This window comes from Onychomys torridus, chromosome 5 (assembly GCF_903995425.1).
Source record: "Onychomys torridus chromosome 5, mOncTor1.1, whole genome shotgun sequence".
Classification (NCBI taxonomy): Eukaryota; Metazoa; Chordata; class Mammalia; order Rodentia; family Cricetidae; genus Onychomys; species Onychomys torridus.
In genome coordinates, this window is record NC_050447.1 from 101702692 (window position 1) to 101723542 (window position 20851).

The following is a 20851-nucleotide window of genomic DNA, read 5'->3' on the forward strand; positions in this document are numbered from 1 at the left end:
GATAACATCTAGTATTGTACAGATTTGGAAAGTCATCTGCAAGCAAAGATGGCAATTAACAACTTGAAAGCAGTTATCTATCATAGTTGGAAAAAGTATTAGCTAAAACCCACAAGACTACTGAAATAGTTCATGGTTCATTTACTTAGTTTCCCATGAGCTGTACAACAGTGAGTCTCCATTGGACATGTACATAACACTGAATATTGTCAGTGAGTTGGATGCAAACTAGATATAAGAGACTAAGTAATGCAATGTCACATGTTCTGGTTTCTTTACATATATAAATCTTACTGAGACAGCTAGAAGACCTCAGTAATGGATGGGTTTGATAGTATCATGTGGTACTATGGTAGCTAATGCTATGAAGTATCACTAAGGAACCTGCTCAGTCCAAGAAGGCCAAAACCAACCCAAGCCAGATTTATAGATTCACCTAAGAGTGGCAAAACTATTATAAGAAAAATCAAGTACATTTGGATTTGATTTAAGTACATTTCCATTGGCTTTGCTTATGTTTATAATTTATAAGAACCAGAAGAACTATTAGAGAGACCATGGATGTAATAAGAAATTTGCATCACTCTACATGGATCAGAAATGGCTCTGGTGATTTACAACATAACTTGAACTATAGTAATGACCTAAAAATGAGGTAAATAATGCCTATACCTAAATACCTTGTTTAATCATTGTTGTAATGAGCCTATTAGCTAATGATGGGTGAGAGTAATGGTATCCTCAACTTGGATTCCAGACATTGCTTCTTCCTGCCCCCTAGCAGTGTGTGGCCTTGGGGATGATGTGCTGCACTATATAGGAGGTGGAAAGTTAACTGGAGACCGGACTTTGGTTGAAACGGCTTTCCTGAATCAGTGGCCAAACTGTGGTGGGACTCCACAGAGATGCAGCTGTCTTTGACTCAACCACGTTCCTGTAAGTAGCTCTTCTCCAAACTTCCTCCAGTTGACCTTAAATCACTGCATTATTGTACAAAGCTGGTTTGGACAGTTTACTTTTTATGGTGTTATTTTCCCCGTATATGAAGTGAATTGACATTGTTAATACCTGACCGAGAGAAGTAAAACAGATAAAATTAAGAAGTACTTTCTAATCATTTCTCTAGATATCAGCTATCTGGCAACTCTTAGACCAGTGGTTCCTGAAGGGGAACCTTCCTTCCCAGAATATATATATATATATAATCTAGAGACATTTTTCATTGTCATAGTTGAACTAATGTAAAAAAGAGGCATGTTATTGATGCCTAGTGGTAGGAAGTTGTATGTCTACATAACACTGAATTTTGAGAACATGGAATTACCAATTTCACAAAGTCAAAATTTCAGAACGTGAGACTTTCAACTGTAATAAAACCACAAGAGTGTATAGGCAGAATTTATAACAATTACAGAAAGAAAGAGTAACATACACTAATGCCTGTGTCTCTGCTGAATTACTTGACTGGAATGATATATTCTTATTTTATCCTGGAGACAAATAAATGAGGACACAAATATGCATTTATACCACATTAAAAATTTCATTAAAGGAAAAACACTTTTTCAGCATGCATAAAACATGCACAAATTTATACAACACCAAATACCAGAACAGAAATGAGGATTGGACACACAACCCTCTACCACTGAAGCTATTGGCAATTGTTAATGTGTAGCCCCTCATAATTTAAGCATGCTCTAGTAGAAGACTATACATCAAAGAATATTTGGGTAGCACAAATTGGTCTTAAAAGTTTTTGTTGTTGTTTTTCTAACAACACAAAATTGTGTGAATGAGAAAGTTGCATAGTATGTGGATCTGGGAAGAGTTGGGGGATGTGAAGTGAACATCAAAACATAAACATTCTTGAAGCTCAGATAATGAGGTGCAATTGCTTGTATTTCCTCTTATTTACAAGCAAGATGGATTGCCAAGAAGAATACATTGGATTTTATGAAGTGGCAAAACAAAATTATTAGCTCCTGTTAGGTTTTTTAAATTCTATAGGTGATGGATTTATTCTCTCTCTCTCTCTCTCTCTCTCTCTCTCTCTCTCTCTCTCTCTTTCTCTCTCTGTGTGTGTGTGTGTGTGTGTGTGTGTGTGTGTGTGTGTGTGTGTTTGCTTTTCCTTTAAAAAGGGCCTGGTTATCTTGCATACTACAGAATATTTTGATACTTTTATTTATTTTGAGTATTAGAATTTAGATTTTTTTCCACTAATAAAATTTACCAATTCCCTCATTTCCAGTTGCACATATCCATTTATCAAAGTTTTTTATCAGAAGTTTTTTTTCAGACTAATGTCACTAAAAGTAACAGAATTTTCTTTGTAATAAAGACATGTTGACTCATCATATTGAAACTGTTAAATATTAATATATCCAGTCCCTTGCAGTTTTCATAGCTGCTGGTCTAAATGAGTTCCTACAAGCTTGGTTCAGTTGTCTCTGTAGGTTTCCCCATCATGATCTTGACCCTGTCCCCTTGCTCATATAATCCCTCTTCCCTCTCTTCAACTAGACTCTCAGAGCTCAGCCTAGTGCTTGGCCCTGGATCTCTTCATTTGCTTCCACCAGTTACTGGATGAAGGCTCTATGATGACAGTTAGGGTATTCATCAATCTGATTACTAGGGTAGGCCAGTTCAGGCACCCTCTCCACTATGGCTAGTAGTATAAACTGGGGTTATCCTTGTGGATTCCTGGCAATTTCCTTAAGCCTTCTGCAAACAGGAGACAGTTGTATAGCTTGGTCTGTTTGAGGGGCCCCTGGCAATGTGATCAGGATCTATACTTGGTGCATGAGCTGGCTTTCTCGAGCCCATTACGTATGGTGGGATGCCTTACTCAGCCTTGATACAGCAAGGGAGTAGCTTGATCCTGCCTCAACTCAATGTGCAGGCTTTGCTGACTCCCCATGGGAGCCATTACCCTTTTGGAGGAGGGGATTGAGGGTGTGTTGAGGAGGGAAAGCTGGCATGGGGGAGCGAGAGGAGGGATGGGAAGGGGATCTGTGGTTGATACACAGAATGAGTGGAAATTTTTCCTAAGTAAAAATAAAAATATATTGATATGCCCATAGCGCAAAAGTAAGTTAATGATGACCAACCTTGGTCATTATTAAAAACATTAAAACTGTGTGTTATACAAAGTAGGGAAATATTGACAAAGGAGGAAATATTACATTTTGGTGCAGAATTATTTATTTCAGATTGTGGCATAACTCTACATTGTCAGTATTAGTAAACAATTGTGTGTTTGTTCCCATCTAGCTTGAAAATAAAGCTAATCCATAGAGCTGCCTTGTTACACTGGTGCTCCATACTAATATTAGACAAATTTAGGGCCTGGCTCAGGAGTTAAGAGCCATTGCTGCTGTTGAACAAGACTAGTGTTTGGTTCTCAACATCCCATGGCTGCTCACAACTATACATAACTCTAATTCTCAGAGATATGATATCTTTGTCCAGCATGATGGACACATATATATGGGTAAGCAAAACACAGTTATACATAAAATAAAATAAATACATTTTTAAATGCTACAAATTCCTGACTTATCTCTTATTGCAGAAAGTCATCTGCAATTCACTAGACATTAAATCGTCTGAACAGAAAGTCTTGAACACCTTGCCTTAATTTACATTAAGCTTCAAATGTTAGAATGCAGAATACTCTTGGGTATAATTTCAAAAAGTGTAAAATGACATTCATGATTCGAAACAGGAATCTGAGAAAATATGATTACTTAGATTAGTTTTCCTATTGGAAACTCTCTATTACTCCTACAATATTAATAACTGCTCCTCCATAGAAGATCACTTTGACCATAAAAGGCTTCCATTGACAAGATGGCTTTTAATAACGTGGTGGGAATATATCTCAGAGTGGCTCCTATTCTTCTCTAACAGGGACACTGCTCCTACTACTGGTGTCCAACCTGCTCCTGTGGGAGAATGTGGTATCTGTACCCATGTGTGCAATGAGGAATGGGCGCTGCTTTGTGTCATTGAAGGACATGTTTGATCTGGCAGGCAGTTTGTCTCATGAAATCAGTCAAGAAGTTTCAGGAATGCTCACTGAATTTGTAAGTACCCCACTGACATCTGACTTCTTAACAAATCAAGCCTCTATCACAATGATTGTGGTACAGCATCGCCTAAAGCGAAACACACAATGATCTAAATCTTAAGCAGGCATTCCTTCCCAAAGGATAAGAATACAGCAGCTACAGAACTGTGAAGCCAGTAAGAGGGCAGTTACACAAAATGTAGACTATTAACTGAAACACTATTATTTTAATGTTTATCTATTGTTTAACTTTTGTTTTAATTCACTATTATGACATAAAGGTATGCAAAATATAACAAAGGAATTGGTATATCTCTTTTCCTTTATCTAGTGGGATATTTGTCACTCCTTTATTATTTACTTGTTTGTTTGTTTTACCTTTTAATGAAAATGGGTAATTTTTCACACATAATACACACTAATTACAGTTTCCTTTTTCTCTATTCCTCTTAGACCCTCCCCATGTCCGCAACTCAGGATCCACTCCTTTCATTAGTCTTTCATTAGAAAAAAACAGGCTCCTTAGGGACAGTAATAAAATTAAAAAATAAAAATAAAACAAAACTCATACATTAGAATTGGGCTAAACAAACAAAATGAAAGAAAAGACCTCAAGAGAGGTCACAAGAAACAAAGAACTGTTTGTTCATTAGCTCAGGAATCCCAGAAAAACATGAAACTGGAAGCAAAGATATATTAATAAAGGACCTGATGCAGACCTGCGCAGGCCCTGTGTACCCTGCCTCAGTCTCTGTGAGTTCATATGTGGGTAAATTGTGTTGATTTAAATGGCCTTGGTTTCTTGGTGTCTTCCTTCCTCTTTGGCTCTTAGATTCTTTCTATCTCCTCTTCTTAAGGATTCCCTGGCCTCTGAGTAAAGGGATTTATTTGATGGAAATATCCCATTTAGGGCTGAGTGGTCCGAGGTCTCTTACTCTCTGGATAATGTCTGGTTGTGGGTTTCTGTATTTGTTCTTCTGCAGGAGGAATCTTCTCTGATGATGGGTGAATGAAACACTGATCTATGAGTATGGAAGAATGTCATCAGGATTCATTTTATTCTTACATTTTCTTTGGGTTTTTTGTTTGGTTTTGTTTTTAGAAAGCAGCATTTAGTTTTACTCTAGGTCCCTGGACTATCCAGTATCAGGTTCTTGGTCACTCAAGTAGTGTTGGGTATGGGTTTGACCTCTTTTAGAGTGGGTCTTAAGTCAAATCAGGTATTGGTTGGTTACTTCCACAAGTTTTGTACCACTGTTGCTATAGGATATCTTGCAGGCAGGATGCCATTGTGGATGAAAGAGTTTGTGGCTGAGCTGGTCTTTTTGTTTCTCTTTTGATAAGGTACAGAGTACCTACCTGTTCCAGAGATATTAGCACACAGGGGTGAAGGTCTGTGGAGGCACCAGCTCAACTTCTCCATCTTCAGTGGATTCTATAGGTGTTGTCTTCAGAAATGGGGCCTTGTAATCAGTTTGTGGAGAGCAAATTATAGTCTTGGCAAAAAATATAGCCTGGGTTGTTTGGTGGTTTCTAACCCCTTTGGCCTACAACTCAATTAGATGTAACCCAATACTGGTACTAGAAGCTTCATTTGGTGACAAGAGGTGACTAGATGGGCTCTGTCACTCCCATTAATTGGAGTTTTCATTTAGATCACCTTCATATATGGATACATTTTAGGAAGGTTATATTGTATAGGTTTTCATGCTACTCTCAAATGGCCTTTAATTTTAGGTATCTCTTCCCATATTCCCTTCCTCTCCTCTTCTCCCCTTTCCCTCCCTACTTGATCCTACCATTCTAGGCCCTCCCCTTCCATTGGACACTACAGAATTATCATAAAGGAAATAGACTTAAAGACACTGGGGCAAAGTCAGGGAGTGCAAGAAAATTAATAATTGTGCTTCAGATTCCTGAATGTTATGAACTAATTTTAATGAATTAAAAAAATATTTGATTTACTAACAAGGAAGTCTGGCATATGCAGGGAAATTGGTTATATCTTCTTGTGAGCCCCCAAATTGGCTATACAATACCAAATAATCATCCCTGTAATAATATATACACAAGTAACACTAAACAGACTTACTGGGTTGAATTTGTGTGTCTGTGTGTGTGAGTGAGTGTGTGTGTAGATGTAACAATAAGGATAATAATGATCAAATAAAAATATGCCAAGAATTAAGAGAGAGTAAGAGATGGATGATAGGAAGAGCTAAGAGAGAGAGGACATGGGAGGGGTTGGAGAGAAGAAAAGGAAGTGGAAAACATATAATTGTATTTTAATTAAAATAGTTTTCAAAGCTCATTTATTTAATATATTAGTTTCAATTTTTAGTACTTACTTTAAATGCATTAGTTTTCTGTTCATTTGTTCCTTTCATAATTTCCACTTTCAACTGAATATTCTACCAATTCCAGAAAAAACACTATGCTGAAGTCCATGGGCTCAATGACATAGCCCTCACCAGCTGCCACACTTCTTCCCTCTCCATTCCAGAAAACAAGGAACAAGCCATGAACACACATGTGAGTCCTCACTCCGTGTATTTTTCAACAAAACTTTTGAAACAGTACACTGGATTTATCATACTGTAAGTTATTAAAAAGTGTTGTAATAGGCATGATAATCATATCTAGGAAAAATGGAGACAGAATATTCAAGGAAAGGAAAAATACACTGTACAGTTGAAGAATTATAGATGAAATCTACCAAGTAATATTTTCAGATGTGTATAAATTGTCCATGTAGGGACCCCTTTCCACTAACCACCAATGGGACTCTTTATACTATTCTTTTGGTGTTTTTACACTGTAATTGACATTCAAGGATCAAAACTTATTGATTCAGGCCTAGAAAATGCCAATACAGTTGTATTTATCATGTGTTAGTAATGGACCCTGTGTTTACAGCTCTTTGTTTCACAAACTAGTCACCATTTCTTCTTGGCTTCTAAGTATCTTCTGTTTCAATGTCTGTTTCTGATCCTGTGCTGATTCCTAATTATCCTCACCTGTGTCACGCCTAAAAGCTAAAGAAGGGAGTATAGTATGTACTGTGCAGTGTTCAGCAATGTGCAGCCATCCCACCATGTTATTACAAGTCTACACTCATGGCTCCTCTGACTCATTATTTCTATTGTCTCTCACTTCTGACTTCCTAAATAAATCATCACAATATGATTTAGATTAAATATTATCATACAGCCTTATACATCTCCACTATTAGAATGTGTCCTCTGTGTTCTGCTTAATGACAAAAGCATTCTGCATCTTTATAACTACTATTAAAATCATACTGAAATAATGAAGGAAAGTGAAAAAAATCAAAGTGAAGAAAGATCATATTTCATGAGAGTCATCACTTCTCCAAAAACTTCATAAAGCACTCTATTGGCACTTCTGAATGTAATTTACTCTAAAATTCTAGATCACAATGTTATTTTACACTCCTACAGTTGGTATCATCTACAAAACATTATTTTAAATACATATTTGAATGGCAAAGGGGGAGTTTATCTCAGTCTTTCAAAGATAAACTGTCTGTATCTAACTCTATTTTATTTTGATTATTCTAATGTAATTATTCAAATGTGGTTACCTAGTATGAAGTCTTACTGAAATCGGCGGACATCCTTTTGGGTGCCTGGAAAAATCCTCTGCAACACCTAGAGAATGAAATAGCCACCTTGAAAGGTGTGCCTGCTGGTGTTGTCTCCAAAGCCAAACGCATCAAGGAAAAGGACTCTGGACTGCTGGAGGGGACTAAAAGCCTTATCAACATGGTGAGCCATGCCCTTATGCTTCTCTTTACTTTTCTTATCATAAATGAGGTGACAAGGGCAAGGAAAACTGAGTTTTGAAGCATTTTGATTTGCAAAAAAAAAAATAGTAATAATAAATAATAAATTAAAAAAATTAAAATAAAAACAAATATTTTGGCATACAAATATCTAAAAGGCACATTATTAAGTGGATGCTGGTAATTACAACCCTCTGTGGTGAATTTTATTCAGAACCTCCCATACCATGGCTCTCAGAAAAAAAAATACATACTTTGTATTTTGTTAAAGAGTAGCATTTTTGTTTCAAAAGACAGACATTTAAGTACTTGAGCAGGTATTTTTAGTATCATCACAACTTGACTATTCACATCTTAAACCATCAAGTATAAAAATTGTTGCATTTTAGGTTAATGATAAACACATTATATAAAGAGTTAATTTGGCTGAAGATAAGATATGTGAGAAACTATTTTTCAATAAAAATAAAAAAGGACAATATTTCAATACTAGGACCTATTAAGAAATAAAGGACAAGTCAGGGACTGCTGAGGACATGCATTCCTTAAATGACATAATGGACATTTATTCTTTCATTGTCCTTTCCTCAAATCCATGTTTAAAATCAAGTAATTTATTGATTGTCCATCCCTAAACTTCTGTAAGAATATAATTGATCAGACAAAAACATGCAAGCACCAAATCTTTGCATTTACCTTGTCCAACATCAATGAAAATCCATACATTTAGCTGATTTTGACAGTTCTAACTTTTTACAAATCTTCATTCAGCACTTAGATGGGATATGCACCAAAAATACTTAAACATAATTAATAGTTGACTGTGCTTTTGATGATTAGATTCACATTGGAGAAACTGAGAACTACCCTACCTGGTCTGGACTGGCATCCTTGCAGTCAGACAATGAAGATGCTCGCATTTTGGCTTTTTATAATTTGATCAGCTGCCTAGACCATGACTCTAAGAAGGTGGACACTTGTCTCAACATCGTGAAGTGCAAAGTTTCCCAACCAGACAACTGCTAAGTCTTCTTCCATCTGATCTGCTCCAGAAATATAAAGCATCATTTAAACTTTCTAACTTCTGAATGTTGTTGTTCTTGTCTCATTCAAAAATAAAATGTGGCAGTTTCCCTTGCACCTGACCCCAAATACCACCCGTATCAGGACATCTTTTTTAATACTCTCCCTCTCCATCCACCCTCTAGCCTGATTGCCCATATTACCATCTCCACCTGCCCCACTAATCTACAAGGATGACCACAGCTAAGATTCCTTATAATAGTGGATAGGTAGCCTGAACTGGCCTTCTCCTGTAATCAGATTGGTAACTACCCCAATTGTCATCAGAGAGCCTTCATCCAGTGACTAATGGAAACAGATGCAGAAATGCACAGCCAGGCACTGGGCCAGGCTTGGGGAATCCTGTTGAAGAGGGGGAAGAAGGATTATAAGAGCCATAGGGTCAAGGTCATCACAAGGGAACCCACAGAAACAAATATTCTGGGCTCATAGGAGCTCACAGAGTCTGAACCAACAGCTAGAGAGCCTGCATGGGACCAACCTAGGACCTCTAAATACGTGTAACAGTTTTGTGGCTTGGTCTACTATAGTGAGAAATTCAAGAGAGTCTACTTAAGGAGTATTAGGGAGTTTATTAGGATATAAATTGGGGAGAACAACTCACTAAACAAGATAAGGCAAAATTGCCACAGAGTCCTGGAAGGCTAATGGCCGATCTCACGCTGCTTCTGCCGCCTAAGTCAGTCCACACCATCCACTCCCAGAAGGGAGAGAAGAGAGTGAAGCGTCCATGCCCCCTAGGTCTTAAGCTAGCCTGGAGGCCACACTCTAGGGGCTGGTACCTCAAGGTCATAGGTGAAACAGGTACCACTACAGTCTACTTGTGGGACACCAAACAGTGGGATCAGGCCCTAACACTTTGGCTAGCCTCTGGAAACCTGTTCCTCATACTGGGTTTCTTTTGTACCCTTAATACAAATGGAGGAGCTTAGTCCTACATCAAGTTGATATGTCATGTTTTGTTGACATCCATAGGAAGCCTCTTCCTTTTCAGGACAGAAACAGAGGAGGAATAGATTGTGGGAGGGGATGGGAGGTGAATGGAGAGAATGGGAGGAGAGGAGGAAGGGGAAAATGTGGTTGGAAGGTAAAATAAAAATAAATAAATTTAATAAAAATAAAAGGTGGCTCCATTAGTATAAAAGTCTCAATAGTGAATTGGTCAAATTTTCTATTAATGATTTAATGTAACATTAAATGAAATGTAACATCTATCCATACTATAACATGCTTCAATCAAATATTTTACAAGTAATGAAAGTTAGACATGCAACAAATACATTTTATAACTAATTTAATAATTGGGAAAATTATATTATTTGTCACATTGCTAGAGTCAAGAAGTGGTATTTTTAGAAATCTTCCTGGTGAGTCTATAAAACTTGGACTATTTGGAATCATTCACAAAAGCCAGACCCCTGACCACACAACTTGCAGAGGTCTGAAAGACACTGTAATTATGATGGATGTGCACCATTCCAAGTATTGCAAGTTTTTCAAAAAGCTTAAAATGTCTCAGAACACAACTGTTAAGTGGTTCATGATTTCTTTAAAAGTTTCCTCAAACATGATCTTCTGAATTTTTATCTTCTCCACAGCAGCATCTTTGACATATTCCACATGTTCTTCACCTTAAGTAGACCAAGACTTCTTTGCAGAATCCTTAAATTCTTCTCATATTCACATTATTTAGTTTCCCCCCTCTTGTCCTCTGTTGGGTGAAATCACAAGATATGTAATGAAATAAAAAGAGGTCCCATGATGTTTTTAACACTTCTTTTTTCTAGATTTCCATTCTTTGATTTTTTAGAGAATTAGATATAGAATTAGAAGACACAAAAATTATAAACTCATTGACTTATGATTTCAATGATTTATTGCTGGTTACAGCTATTTTCTGCCACTTAAAAACATTCCTCAGTCACATACACAGGTACATAGCAAATAAGTTAATATAAAAAATAGTTATGTGGTTTTTATTCTCAATGGAATTTTCTAAAACCTTAAACAAGAAAAAGCATGTATTATTCACAGGAAAATGGAGTTGAAGACAATCATATTAAGTTATTTAAACATACCAATAAAAACAAATGTTAACATATTTTCTCTAATTTAGGAGCCAAAATCTTCATAAAGATACATAAAGTCATATATTCACTCATAACCATGTCATGTAAAAGGAGATGTTATATTCCCTACTGAAACAAAGTAAGCTAACATGACAGGAAGGGAGAGAAAACATACTGTGCTGTGTGTTGGCTGAATGCCCCCAAAGTAACTTATATACTTGTATTAAAATAGCTTTATATAATCCAGTATAATATTCACAAAATGTAAATTTAAAAGTACTGATCTTGAAGAAGTCATAGCTATAAAACAATGGATAACCTTTGTCAACCACATCTTCTGGCTGTCATTTGATACACCTCAGTCCCTTGCTTCTGCTGTTAATACAGGTTATATTCTCCAATCTAATGATTCATAGTTCAAAACCACAAAGAAGAGATAACATGGAGCCTTAGTCTTTCTGGGTCTAAGTTGCCTTACTCATTAAAATATTATCTATTTCCTTCCATTCATCTGCATATCTCATGATTTTGTTTTCCTTTACAGTTGAGTATAGCTGGATTGCTTATAAGTGTCCAGATTTTATTACACAGTTATCAGTTGCTTCCATTTCCTGGCTATTGTGATATATACATCAATGAATATAACTAAGCAAGTATCTCTGTAGAGAATACTAAGTCAGTTGTTAGATGTAAATGATGTTTTTCTGGTGACTTAGTGGCTGCACAGGAATCTACTGATATTTTAATTATCGTCTGCAGCCCCATGACCCTGCAGTCAATGCCCCACCAGCCACTCAGGCCTTCTGGTCTGTGGCCCCAGGTCTGCTATCGCTGTGATATGTATGTTTAAACTAAGTCTCTATCATTTTATTTACCTACAAAGACCCAGAAATAAAATGTAGGAGTAAAAACTTATTAGATCAGAGACTCAAGTCCCTGCCCTTTCCTTCCTGTTCACCTTCTCTATCCAACTGTTGGCTTCTCTATGGCTAATTTGGGTCAGCTAGTCTTTAGTTCTACCCCCTAATTCAAAGTAAACACTATTGACAGTCTGGAGTGCCACAGTGTGATCAAAATATCCCACAACATGTAAAGGAGTCATTTGGTAGATTATCTGAACTTATTTCCATAATGATTTCAGCAGTGTGCAATCCTACCATTCTCTGAATCCTAACCAGCATTCCTTCTCAGTTATCTTCTTTATCTTAGTCACTCTGACTAGGGTAAGATGAGGTCTGAAAGTAGTTTCAATTTACATTTATTTGATGGCTAATGAGAAATGCTTTTTAGATATTTGTTGGCATTTTTTTGTTTCTTCTTCCCAAGCCACACTGCATCCCCACATCCCTGAAATTGAGGTCTCCCATGGGGAGTCAGCAGAGCCCAGCACACTGACCCTAGGCAGGTCCAAGACCCTTCCCACTGCACCAAGGCTGTGCAAGGTATCACACCACAGGCACCGGATTCCAGAAGCCTGCCCATGGACCAGGAACAGATCCTGATCCCCCTGCCTGCCCCCAAACAATTTGAGCCAAACAACCATCTTCCGTGTCTAGAGGGCCTAGTCCAGTCCAATGGGGGCTCCACAGCCACCAGTCCACAGTTCATGGGCTTTCACAAGTGTGGCCAGTCATCTCTGCACATACTCCATTCATGATCTCGATGTCCCTCACCTGCAGTATCTCTCTTCTCTCATCAATTGGATTCCTGAAGTTCAGCCTGGTGCCTGGCTGTGGATCTCTGTATCTGCCTCCATCTGTCACTGGACAAAAGGCTCTATAATGATAGCTAGGTTATTTGCTAGGCTGGTCACCAAAGTAGACTGGTCTAGGCACCATCTGGACCACTGCTAGCAGACCAAGGTGGGGTCAACCTTGTGGATTCCTGAGAGTCTCCCCAGCACCCTACCTCTTCCTATTCCCATAATGTCATCTATCATGGTATCTTCCTCCCTGCCCTTACACTCTGTCCCTGTTCCATCTTGACCCTCTCATCCTCCACTCCTCACCTTCTGCCACCACCACCCCACACACACCCAGTCCACTCATGTAGGTCTCGTCCACTTCTCCTTCACAGGGTCATAGGGTCATGCTTCTATGGTATGCTGAAGAGGAATGAGGCACAGTGGACATACCAGTCTGTTTTTATTATTATTATTATTTTGTTACTATTTCAATCTCCTTCTATGTTATGAAATTGTTGATCACTTCTTTGTTGAAATTTGGTAGTGGTTCAGATGTGTTTAGAAATCTGTACATTTATTTTAGTTTTTCTAACTAATCAATAATAGGTTTTTAAATATTTTATTATAATATTAAAAATTTATTTGGTGTTTATTGTGATGCTTCTTTGTTCCTGAATGGTGTTTATTAATTTGAGTCTCCTCTCATTTCTTTGGTTATTCTGGCAAAGGGTCTGTCAGTCTTGTCTGTTTTTTTAATGATATGGTTCTTAGTTTAATTGATTCTTTGTGCTTTTGTTGTTCCTTTTTCATTAATATCAGCTCTGGATTATAATAAAAACATTGTAAAACTCATACCTGTACAGGTACAAGAAGAACACAGAATATCACATAGACAGAATGAGAAATCATACTCTCCTATGACATACTATAAACACTAGTATATAGAACAAAAACTGTGTGTTAAAAGCTTGGGAAGAAAAATGAAAAAACATGTATAAAGGAAAATCCATCAGAATGACTAATTTCTCAGTGGAAATGTTAAAAGCCATATGCTCCTAGAGTGATGTGTTCCAAATTTGAAAAGACTAATTAGATCAAGTAAGATCATTTTACCTATCAAAACTATCTTCCATAGTTAGAGGAGAAATAAATAAATACCTTGCTACAAACAATCTAAAGTAAAATAATTAATGCCCACTGGGTTAGTCCTACAACAGATACCAGAAATACTACAACGATAATTTCTGAAATCCAATAGGAATGTAAACATAAACAGAAAGAAGCAATACAATGACTGCAGTCAACACAGTCCTACAAGAATCACTTTTAGTATTACTGGCCTCAATTCTCCAATCAAAAGACAAGATTAGTTGAATAATAGTAATAATAATAATAATAATAATAAGAAGAAGAAGAAGAAGAAGAAGAAGAAGCCATTTTTTATTTCCTAAACAAAACTCACCTTAAAGGATTGATACCAGCTAACAGTGCAAAGATGGCAAAAGGACTTCAAGCAACTCATAACTGGAAACAAGTGGACATCAATGTCTTAATATCTGACAAAAAAGACAGAAAACCACAGTTAATCAATCAGAAAATAAAAAGTAGAATACTTCATTCTAATAAAGAGACCACTTAACCAAACAGATGCTACAATCCTAAATAAGTATGCACCAAATTCTGGAGTGCCCAGTTTGAGTTAAAGCATACTACTATACTTTAAGACACAGATTAAACTCAAGTCAATAAAGTAGGCTACTTTATAGTCTCACTTTCACTAATAGGTCATCTGGTCAGAAAATATCAGAATTAAATAACATCATGCATTACATAGAACAAGCATATCTACACAAGACTCCTCTCAAATACCAAAGAATAATTCTAGTCAAGAGCCTATGTAAGTTTCTATAAAATAGAACACATTGGGACACAAAACAAACATCAACAAATTTAAAAAATTGAAATAACTATGTGTATTTTACCTGGTCACAAAAAATTTAATAAAGTATCAAATTAATAGCAAAATAATCTCTAGAAATTACATGTGCTCAGCAAGACTAAACAACACAACACAGAATGATGAATAGATAAATGAAAATTTTAAAATGCATATAACAAATGAAAGTGAAAACACAGCACAACAAAATTTTAGAGAACACTAAGAAGTTGTAAGAGGATGATTTTAAAATACTAACCACCCATATTTTAAAAACCAAGAAGAGCAAAAATAAACACCTTCAAAAAAAAAAAAAAAGTCTGACGGGTGTTGGTGGCACACATCTTTAATCCCAGCACTCGGGAGGCAGAAGCAGGCAGATCTCTGTGAGTTCAAGGCCAGCCTGGTCTACAAAGCAAGTTCCAGGAAAGGTGCAAAGCTACATAGAGAAACCCTGCCTCGAAAACCCCACCCTCCCCAAATATAAATAAATAAATAAATAAATAAATAAATAAATAAACAAACAAATAAACAACCTAATGATACAACTTAAGATTTTGGAAAAAAAAATCCAGTAAATAGGAAGAAATAATGGTGTATTCTTATGGAGTAAGAATTAATCACATACTCCATAAACAGACTTTTTGAATTTCTTATGTATTCTATGCTAGCCATATAATATGGGTTCCATGAAATATGACCTTAGTCAATGTGTAGGATTATTTTTACTTTCATGGTAATAATCAATACTGTTATATGCTATAAATGAGCCATTACTTTTAATGAAACTCAACTGTGGAATTCCGAAGAAGAATAAGTGGAGGAGGAGAAGAAAGAGGAAGAGGAAGAAGAAGAAGAAGGAGAGGAAAAGGTGGAAAAAGAGAGAACACAAATACACAAATTCTTGTTAGAAATAAAGTTGTTGACATCCAATATTCTTTTACTTAATTGTTGCTTATGCTTTACAACATGTGTAGCTCTATTCAATCTAGTCTGAACACTACAAAATTCAATTAAATGTCTCCATTATGCAGAGAAATTTTGCCATTAATGTTTAATAATTAAATTGAAGTATTCAATTCAATTATGGAAAATGTATTTCATAAAAATTGAGTGATTTTTTGCCAGTTTATCCCTCAGTAAGCACATGCCAAGCACAGTGGATAAAGTGATGAAAGGCATTTAAGTGATGAGAAGAATAGAGTTTGAATTTTTAATAGCAAATACTTTAAATATAAATTATATTTGGAGTTTAGTGTACACTCTTGCCTTAAGGACTCAAAGGTGTAAAGGTAGACAGAGAGAGCTGAGAGTTTGCATGAATTCAAGAGATTAAAGGGACTGTAGATACATTTGGAGAAGTCTATTCCATTCATTTCTGATAGACTGCTATTACTATTACAGGTAGAAGTGAGATTCAGATACAGCAACCCATACAGTGTAAGAAGATAATGATTTAGCTGGTTCATCTTTAAGTATGAAGAATATTTTCAGTGGTGAAAAATGTAGATTTCTACTCCTCCTTGACCAGCGGCCACTCTGGCCACTAGAACTCCAGGTAAGCTACCTGCATGTGGACCACACCAACTCTCTTATTGCCTCTCTACCCACAAGCTTCCTTCCCTCCTTGTCACTATGTTTCAGACCCCAAAACAGGTAGGGGGCCTCTAATTGACAGGAGGCCACACAAGCAGAAGAAGCCCAGATAAGCCACCCACTAGAGAACATCCCCCAGTCTCTGGGTGCCTATTCACCCTTTCTCCAGCCCCCTCCCCTCTTCATCAACTCTAGTGGATAACTCTTGTTTAACCAGAGGCCATGCTGTCCACCAAAAATCCAAGTAGGCTGCATTCCCATGGACCTCTCACTCTGTTCCCCCATATACACTATCCCCACTACCCCACCTATCCTAATCACCATGACCCATACCCAAACTCAGTTGGCAAGCCCCTGCTTGACCAGAGGCCATCCTGTCCATCAGAAGTCCAGTTTCCATCTCAAGTTTAGACCCTCTTCTAAACCACAGGCCATAACAGCTAGAAGACAAGAGAGGAAACAGAAACCAAGGAACAAAACACCTATCCAACAAAGATAAACTCAGAAAACAGAACCCAGACCTATAAGCATCCCAAACCCAGATATCCTGATGCCAGATTAAGAACCTAATCAACAACAGCCAAGATAATATGTCACCAACAGAGTGCAGCAATCCTACTACAACAAGCCCTGATTATTCCAACACAGCTCAAACACAAGAAAATGACTTTAAAACCAACTTTTATGAAGATGATAGTGATACACAGTCAAATCAACTTAAAAACAGAAATCATATAATCATCTTAATGGATGCAAAAAGAAAGCCTTTTACAGATCCAACATGCCTTTATGATAAAATTCCTAGAGAGAGTAAAACTAGCAGGAACATACCTCACCATATAAAAAAAGCTATATGAGAAACCTACAGGCGAAATCATTTCTATGCCAAAAAACATTGATGCAATCCTATCGAAACTAGTAATAAGATAGAGCTGTTGGCTGTCGCGCCTCTTTTTAAACATTGTGCTCAAAGTATTAAATAGGGTGATAAGAAAAAAAAGAATAAAATCAATGAAATACAATTTGAAAAAGAGAAAAAACCAAACTTTTCCTATTTTCAGATGACCTGATATTTTACTTCGGAGATGGCAAAATTCAACTAGAGAATCTCTACAGTGAAAACTTTCAATCTTTGAAGAAAGAAATCGAGAAAAAAGACACGAGAGTGTGGAATGACCATCCAGGTTCATGGATTTATAGAATCATTATTGCATAAATGACCATCCTGCCAAAAAACATTTACCAATTCAAGTGCAATCCCAATCAAAATCTCTTCATTATTCTTCACATAAATAGACAAAAAATACCCTAAAATTCATATGTAACTCAAAAGAACTAGGATAGCCCAAATTATCCTGAGCAAAAAAAGTAATGCTGGAGGAATTATCGTGTTAGACCTCAAGACATATTACACAGCAATATTAATAGTAATAATCAAAATTAAAATGGCACTGGCAGTAAACAGATATGTAGAACAATAGACCAAAACCAACAACTCAAAAATGAGTACACATAATTAGAACCCTCTAACCTTCAAAGAAGAGGCAAAAAGGCATACACTGGAGAGAAACTGCATCTGCAACAAATGATGCAGGGAAACTGAATGTCTATAAGTAGAAAAATGAAAATAGACTCATGTCTATCACCTCTCACAAAATTTTGTAGCTAGAGTTTGGAGTAGCCTTAATAATTTCATCAATAAAGTTTGTCTCCAAATAGAGCAAAGACCTAAATGTGAAACATTTAAGCTACTAGAAAAAAAAAAAAAAAAACCAAACATTCAATATCCCCAGTATATGGGTGTAGGAAAGAACTCTTTTGAATGAATCCCATTTGCACAGGAGTTGAAGCCAGTAATTGACTAATGTCACCTCTTTAAAAAGTTGTGAGTAGCTAAAGGAACTGAACAAGTGAAGAGGAAGTAAACAAAGTGAGAGGGAATATTTGCCAGGTGTACATACATCTGGCACAGGATTAATATTAAGAATATATGAAGAACTCAGAAAACAAAGAGTCAAAAAGAACAAATGGCATATTTAAAAATGGGTTATAGATATGACGAGAGCTCTCAAGGGAAGAAATAAAAATGGCCAAGAAATACCATTTGAAATGTCCACTGTCTCTAACGATCAGTAAAAAAAAGGAAATCAAAACTACTTTGAGATTTCATCTTAACCATCCCCCTAAACCTCAGACTGATTGGCAAAGGTCCAAAGAAAACCAAAACAACAACAAAAACCCCTAAAGCAAATGTTGGTGAGAATGTGAACAAAAAGGAATCTTTCATTCACTTTTCCTAGGATTTCAACCTCTCTGAAAATTAGTATGGAGAACAAAATAGAACAAGTTTAGTATATGACCAGTGATACCACTCTTCAGCAGTATGCCAAAATGACCTTGTATCCTACTTCACATGTATCTTCTCAACCATGTTCATTTATATTCTATTATTAATTGCTAGGACATGGAAACAACCTAAATGTCCTTCAACTGAAAGGAAATTTAAATACCATGAAATGTGGTATTTATACAAAATGAAATACAATTCAGCTGGAAAGAAAAATGAAAACATGAACTTTGCAGGCAAATTAATAGAGCTAAAGAGATTATAGTACATGAAACAACCCAGAACCAGAAAGGAAAATGTTGTATGTTCTCTCGCATCTTCAGTTCCTAGTTTTACGTCCTCAGATGTGAATATATATAATCTGGAGTATTTGAAGAAAGGGGACCATGGGAGGGACAATAACGAGAGAAATAGCAGGATACATGTGATTGGAAGGAGAAGGGAGGGCAATGGGGAAACCAGTTAGGTATGAGGGAGGAAGAAAAATATAGAAGGAGGCTAGAAAGAATAAAATAACAGTAATGTATCTGAAGATGTCATAAGGCATTATATTATCTATCTATATTAAATTCCATATAATACATATAACTCTAGTTATGTATACACATATATAGATTAATAATATAGATGAAAAATTTCCATCTAGCCTGACAGTGTTTTTTCTGCAAGTCATTGACTACCCAACAAAAATCCATCACAAGACATGAGAATCTCCCTTTGGGATTATTGATCAGGGTTGTCTAAGAGACTCATAAAATATTATAGGCTATTTTTGTTACCCTAGTTGCCTCCCAGAGGTGAAAGGTAAGTCCCTATTGCTGAATACATCATACAGGTTGGACATGTGGCCCAGAGGACCTGAACTGAATCTGACTTAAAAGCCTCCTCCCTGAGGACTGAATTTTATGGTACCAAAGGTGCCCTGAAAGCTTCCACAGGATGGAAACAAACAGTCCTACTCACCTCTTATGCCTATGAACCACAACAAGATCAGCACAGAACAATAATCATAAGGATGCAATACTGGTATACAAACCTCCATTGCAACCCAAAAATCTCTCTCTCTCTCAGTTTTTTTTTTTTTTTCAAGACAGTGTTTCTCTGTGTAGCTTTGTGCCTTTACTGGAACTCACTTGGTAGCCCAGGCTGGCCTCGAACTCACAGAGATCCACCTGGCTCTGCCTCCCGAGTGCTAGGATTAAAGGCGTGTGCCACCACCCAGTGCAACCCAAAACTCTCTAACTGGACTTAAAACCTAACACCAAAAAGGCTTACTGGTGTTGGAAACAGAACCAACTACCTGAGGCTAGTGAAGTCATCAATCTTGGAGGAGAACCGACAATTGCCACTTTACTAAACTATCATAATTTCTAACTACATTCACAATATGTATCCTTATACCCACAAATAACTGTAGTTTTCAGCCCTCATCAAAACCTTCTCTTGACAACAGAGGCCATTACAGAAGACCACAACAGATCAAAACACAGAGAACAAAGGGTCATGTGGTGCCCAGTCCCAGCTGATACCTAAAACACGATAGCAACTGGGACACCGTGACAGTGCTGCGCAAGAAGAGCCCCAGAGCCGCACAGGTCAAGTCTAAGGAGGCCATCTTAGCAGCTCAGAGACGGGAGAAGATGTGGAGACATCTACATAATGGGCTGCTGGCCAGAACAAGCAGCATTCCATCACTAAGAACACAGCCACGCTAGACTGGGAGACAGAGGAGCTGCATGACAGGGTGACCCTGGAGGTGGGCAAAGTGATTCAGCCGGGCCAGCAGTGCAAGGGCCTGCCACAGAAGGACCTGGCCACGAAAATCAGTGAAAAGCCACAAGTCATCACAAACTATGAAAGTGGACGGGCCATTCTGAATAACCAGGTTTTGGGCAAAATTGAGAGCCATCAGCCTCAAGCTTCGGGGGGAAGGACATCGGGAAGCCATGTATTGTCAGCTACAAGTGGCTCACTGAAGTCAGCCAGTGAAATTCTGAGCGAAGGAATGGCTTTCGTGTAAAGATTTTCATTGGGGCCATAAAGGATTTAACGCAAAAAGAATTTATCAAGAGCAGAAAGAAGTTGGGCCTGCATTTGACACCGGGTCTTCCGGGACTTGTTTTGCAGTTTCCTTCTTGACCGAAGGTGAAACTCTTGAGCCTGAGATCAGAAGTGCCTGTCAAGATGGAAGTGAACCCCCGGAAACAGGATCAGCTGAGGAACTGCCGAGGTGAGGTAGCTGTGGCTTGTTCTGATTCT

The 20851-nt window shown here is 37.2% G+C and overlaps 1 protein-coding gene and 1 pseudogene across 1 annotated transcript; both read left to right on the forward strand.

The window, feature by feature from the left end:
• Positions 1-905: 905 nt before the first annotated feature.
• LOC118583457 (prolactin-2C5-like) lies at positions 906-8903 on the forward strand. The gene is made up of 5 exons (XM_036186794.1): positions 906-936; positions 3913-4088; positions 6497-6604; positions 7681-7860; positions 8718-8903. Exons 1-5 carry the CDS (start codon positions 906-908, stop codon positions 8901-8903), a joined length of 681 nt encoding a protein of 226 aa, XP_036042687.1.
• Positions 8904-9607: 704 nt separating this feature from the next.
• LOC118584652 lies at positions 9608-20581 on the forward strand (annotated as a pseudogene).
• The last annotated feature ends 270 nt before the right edge of the window (positions 20582-20851 follow it).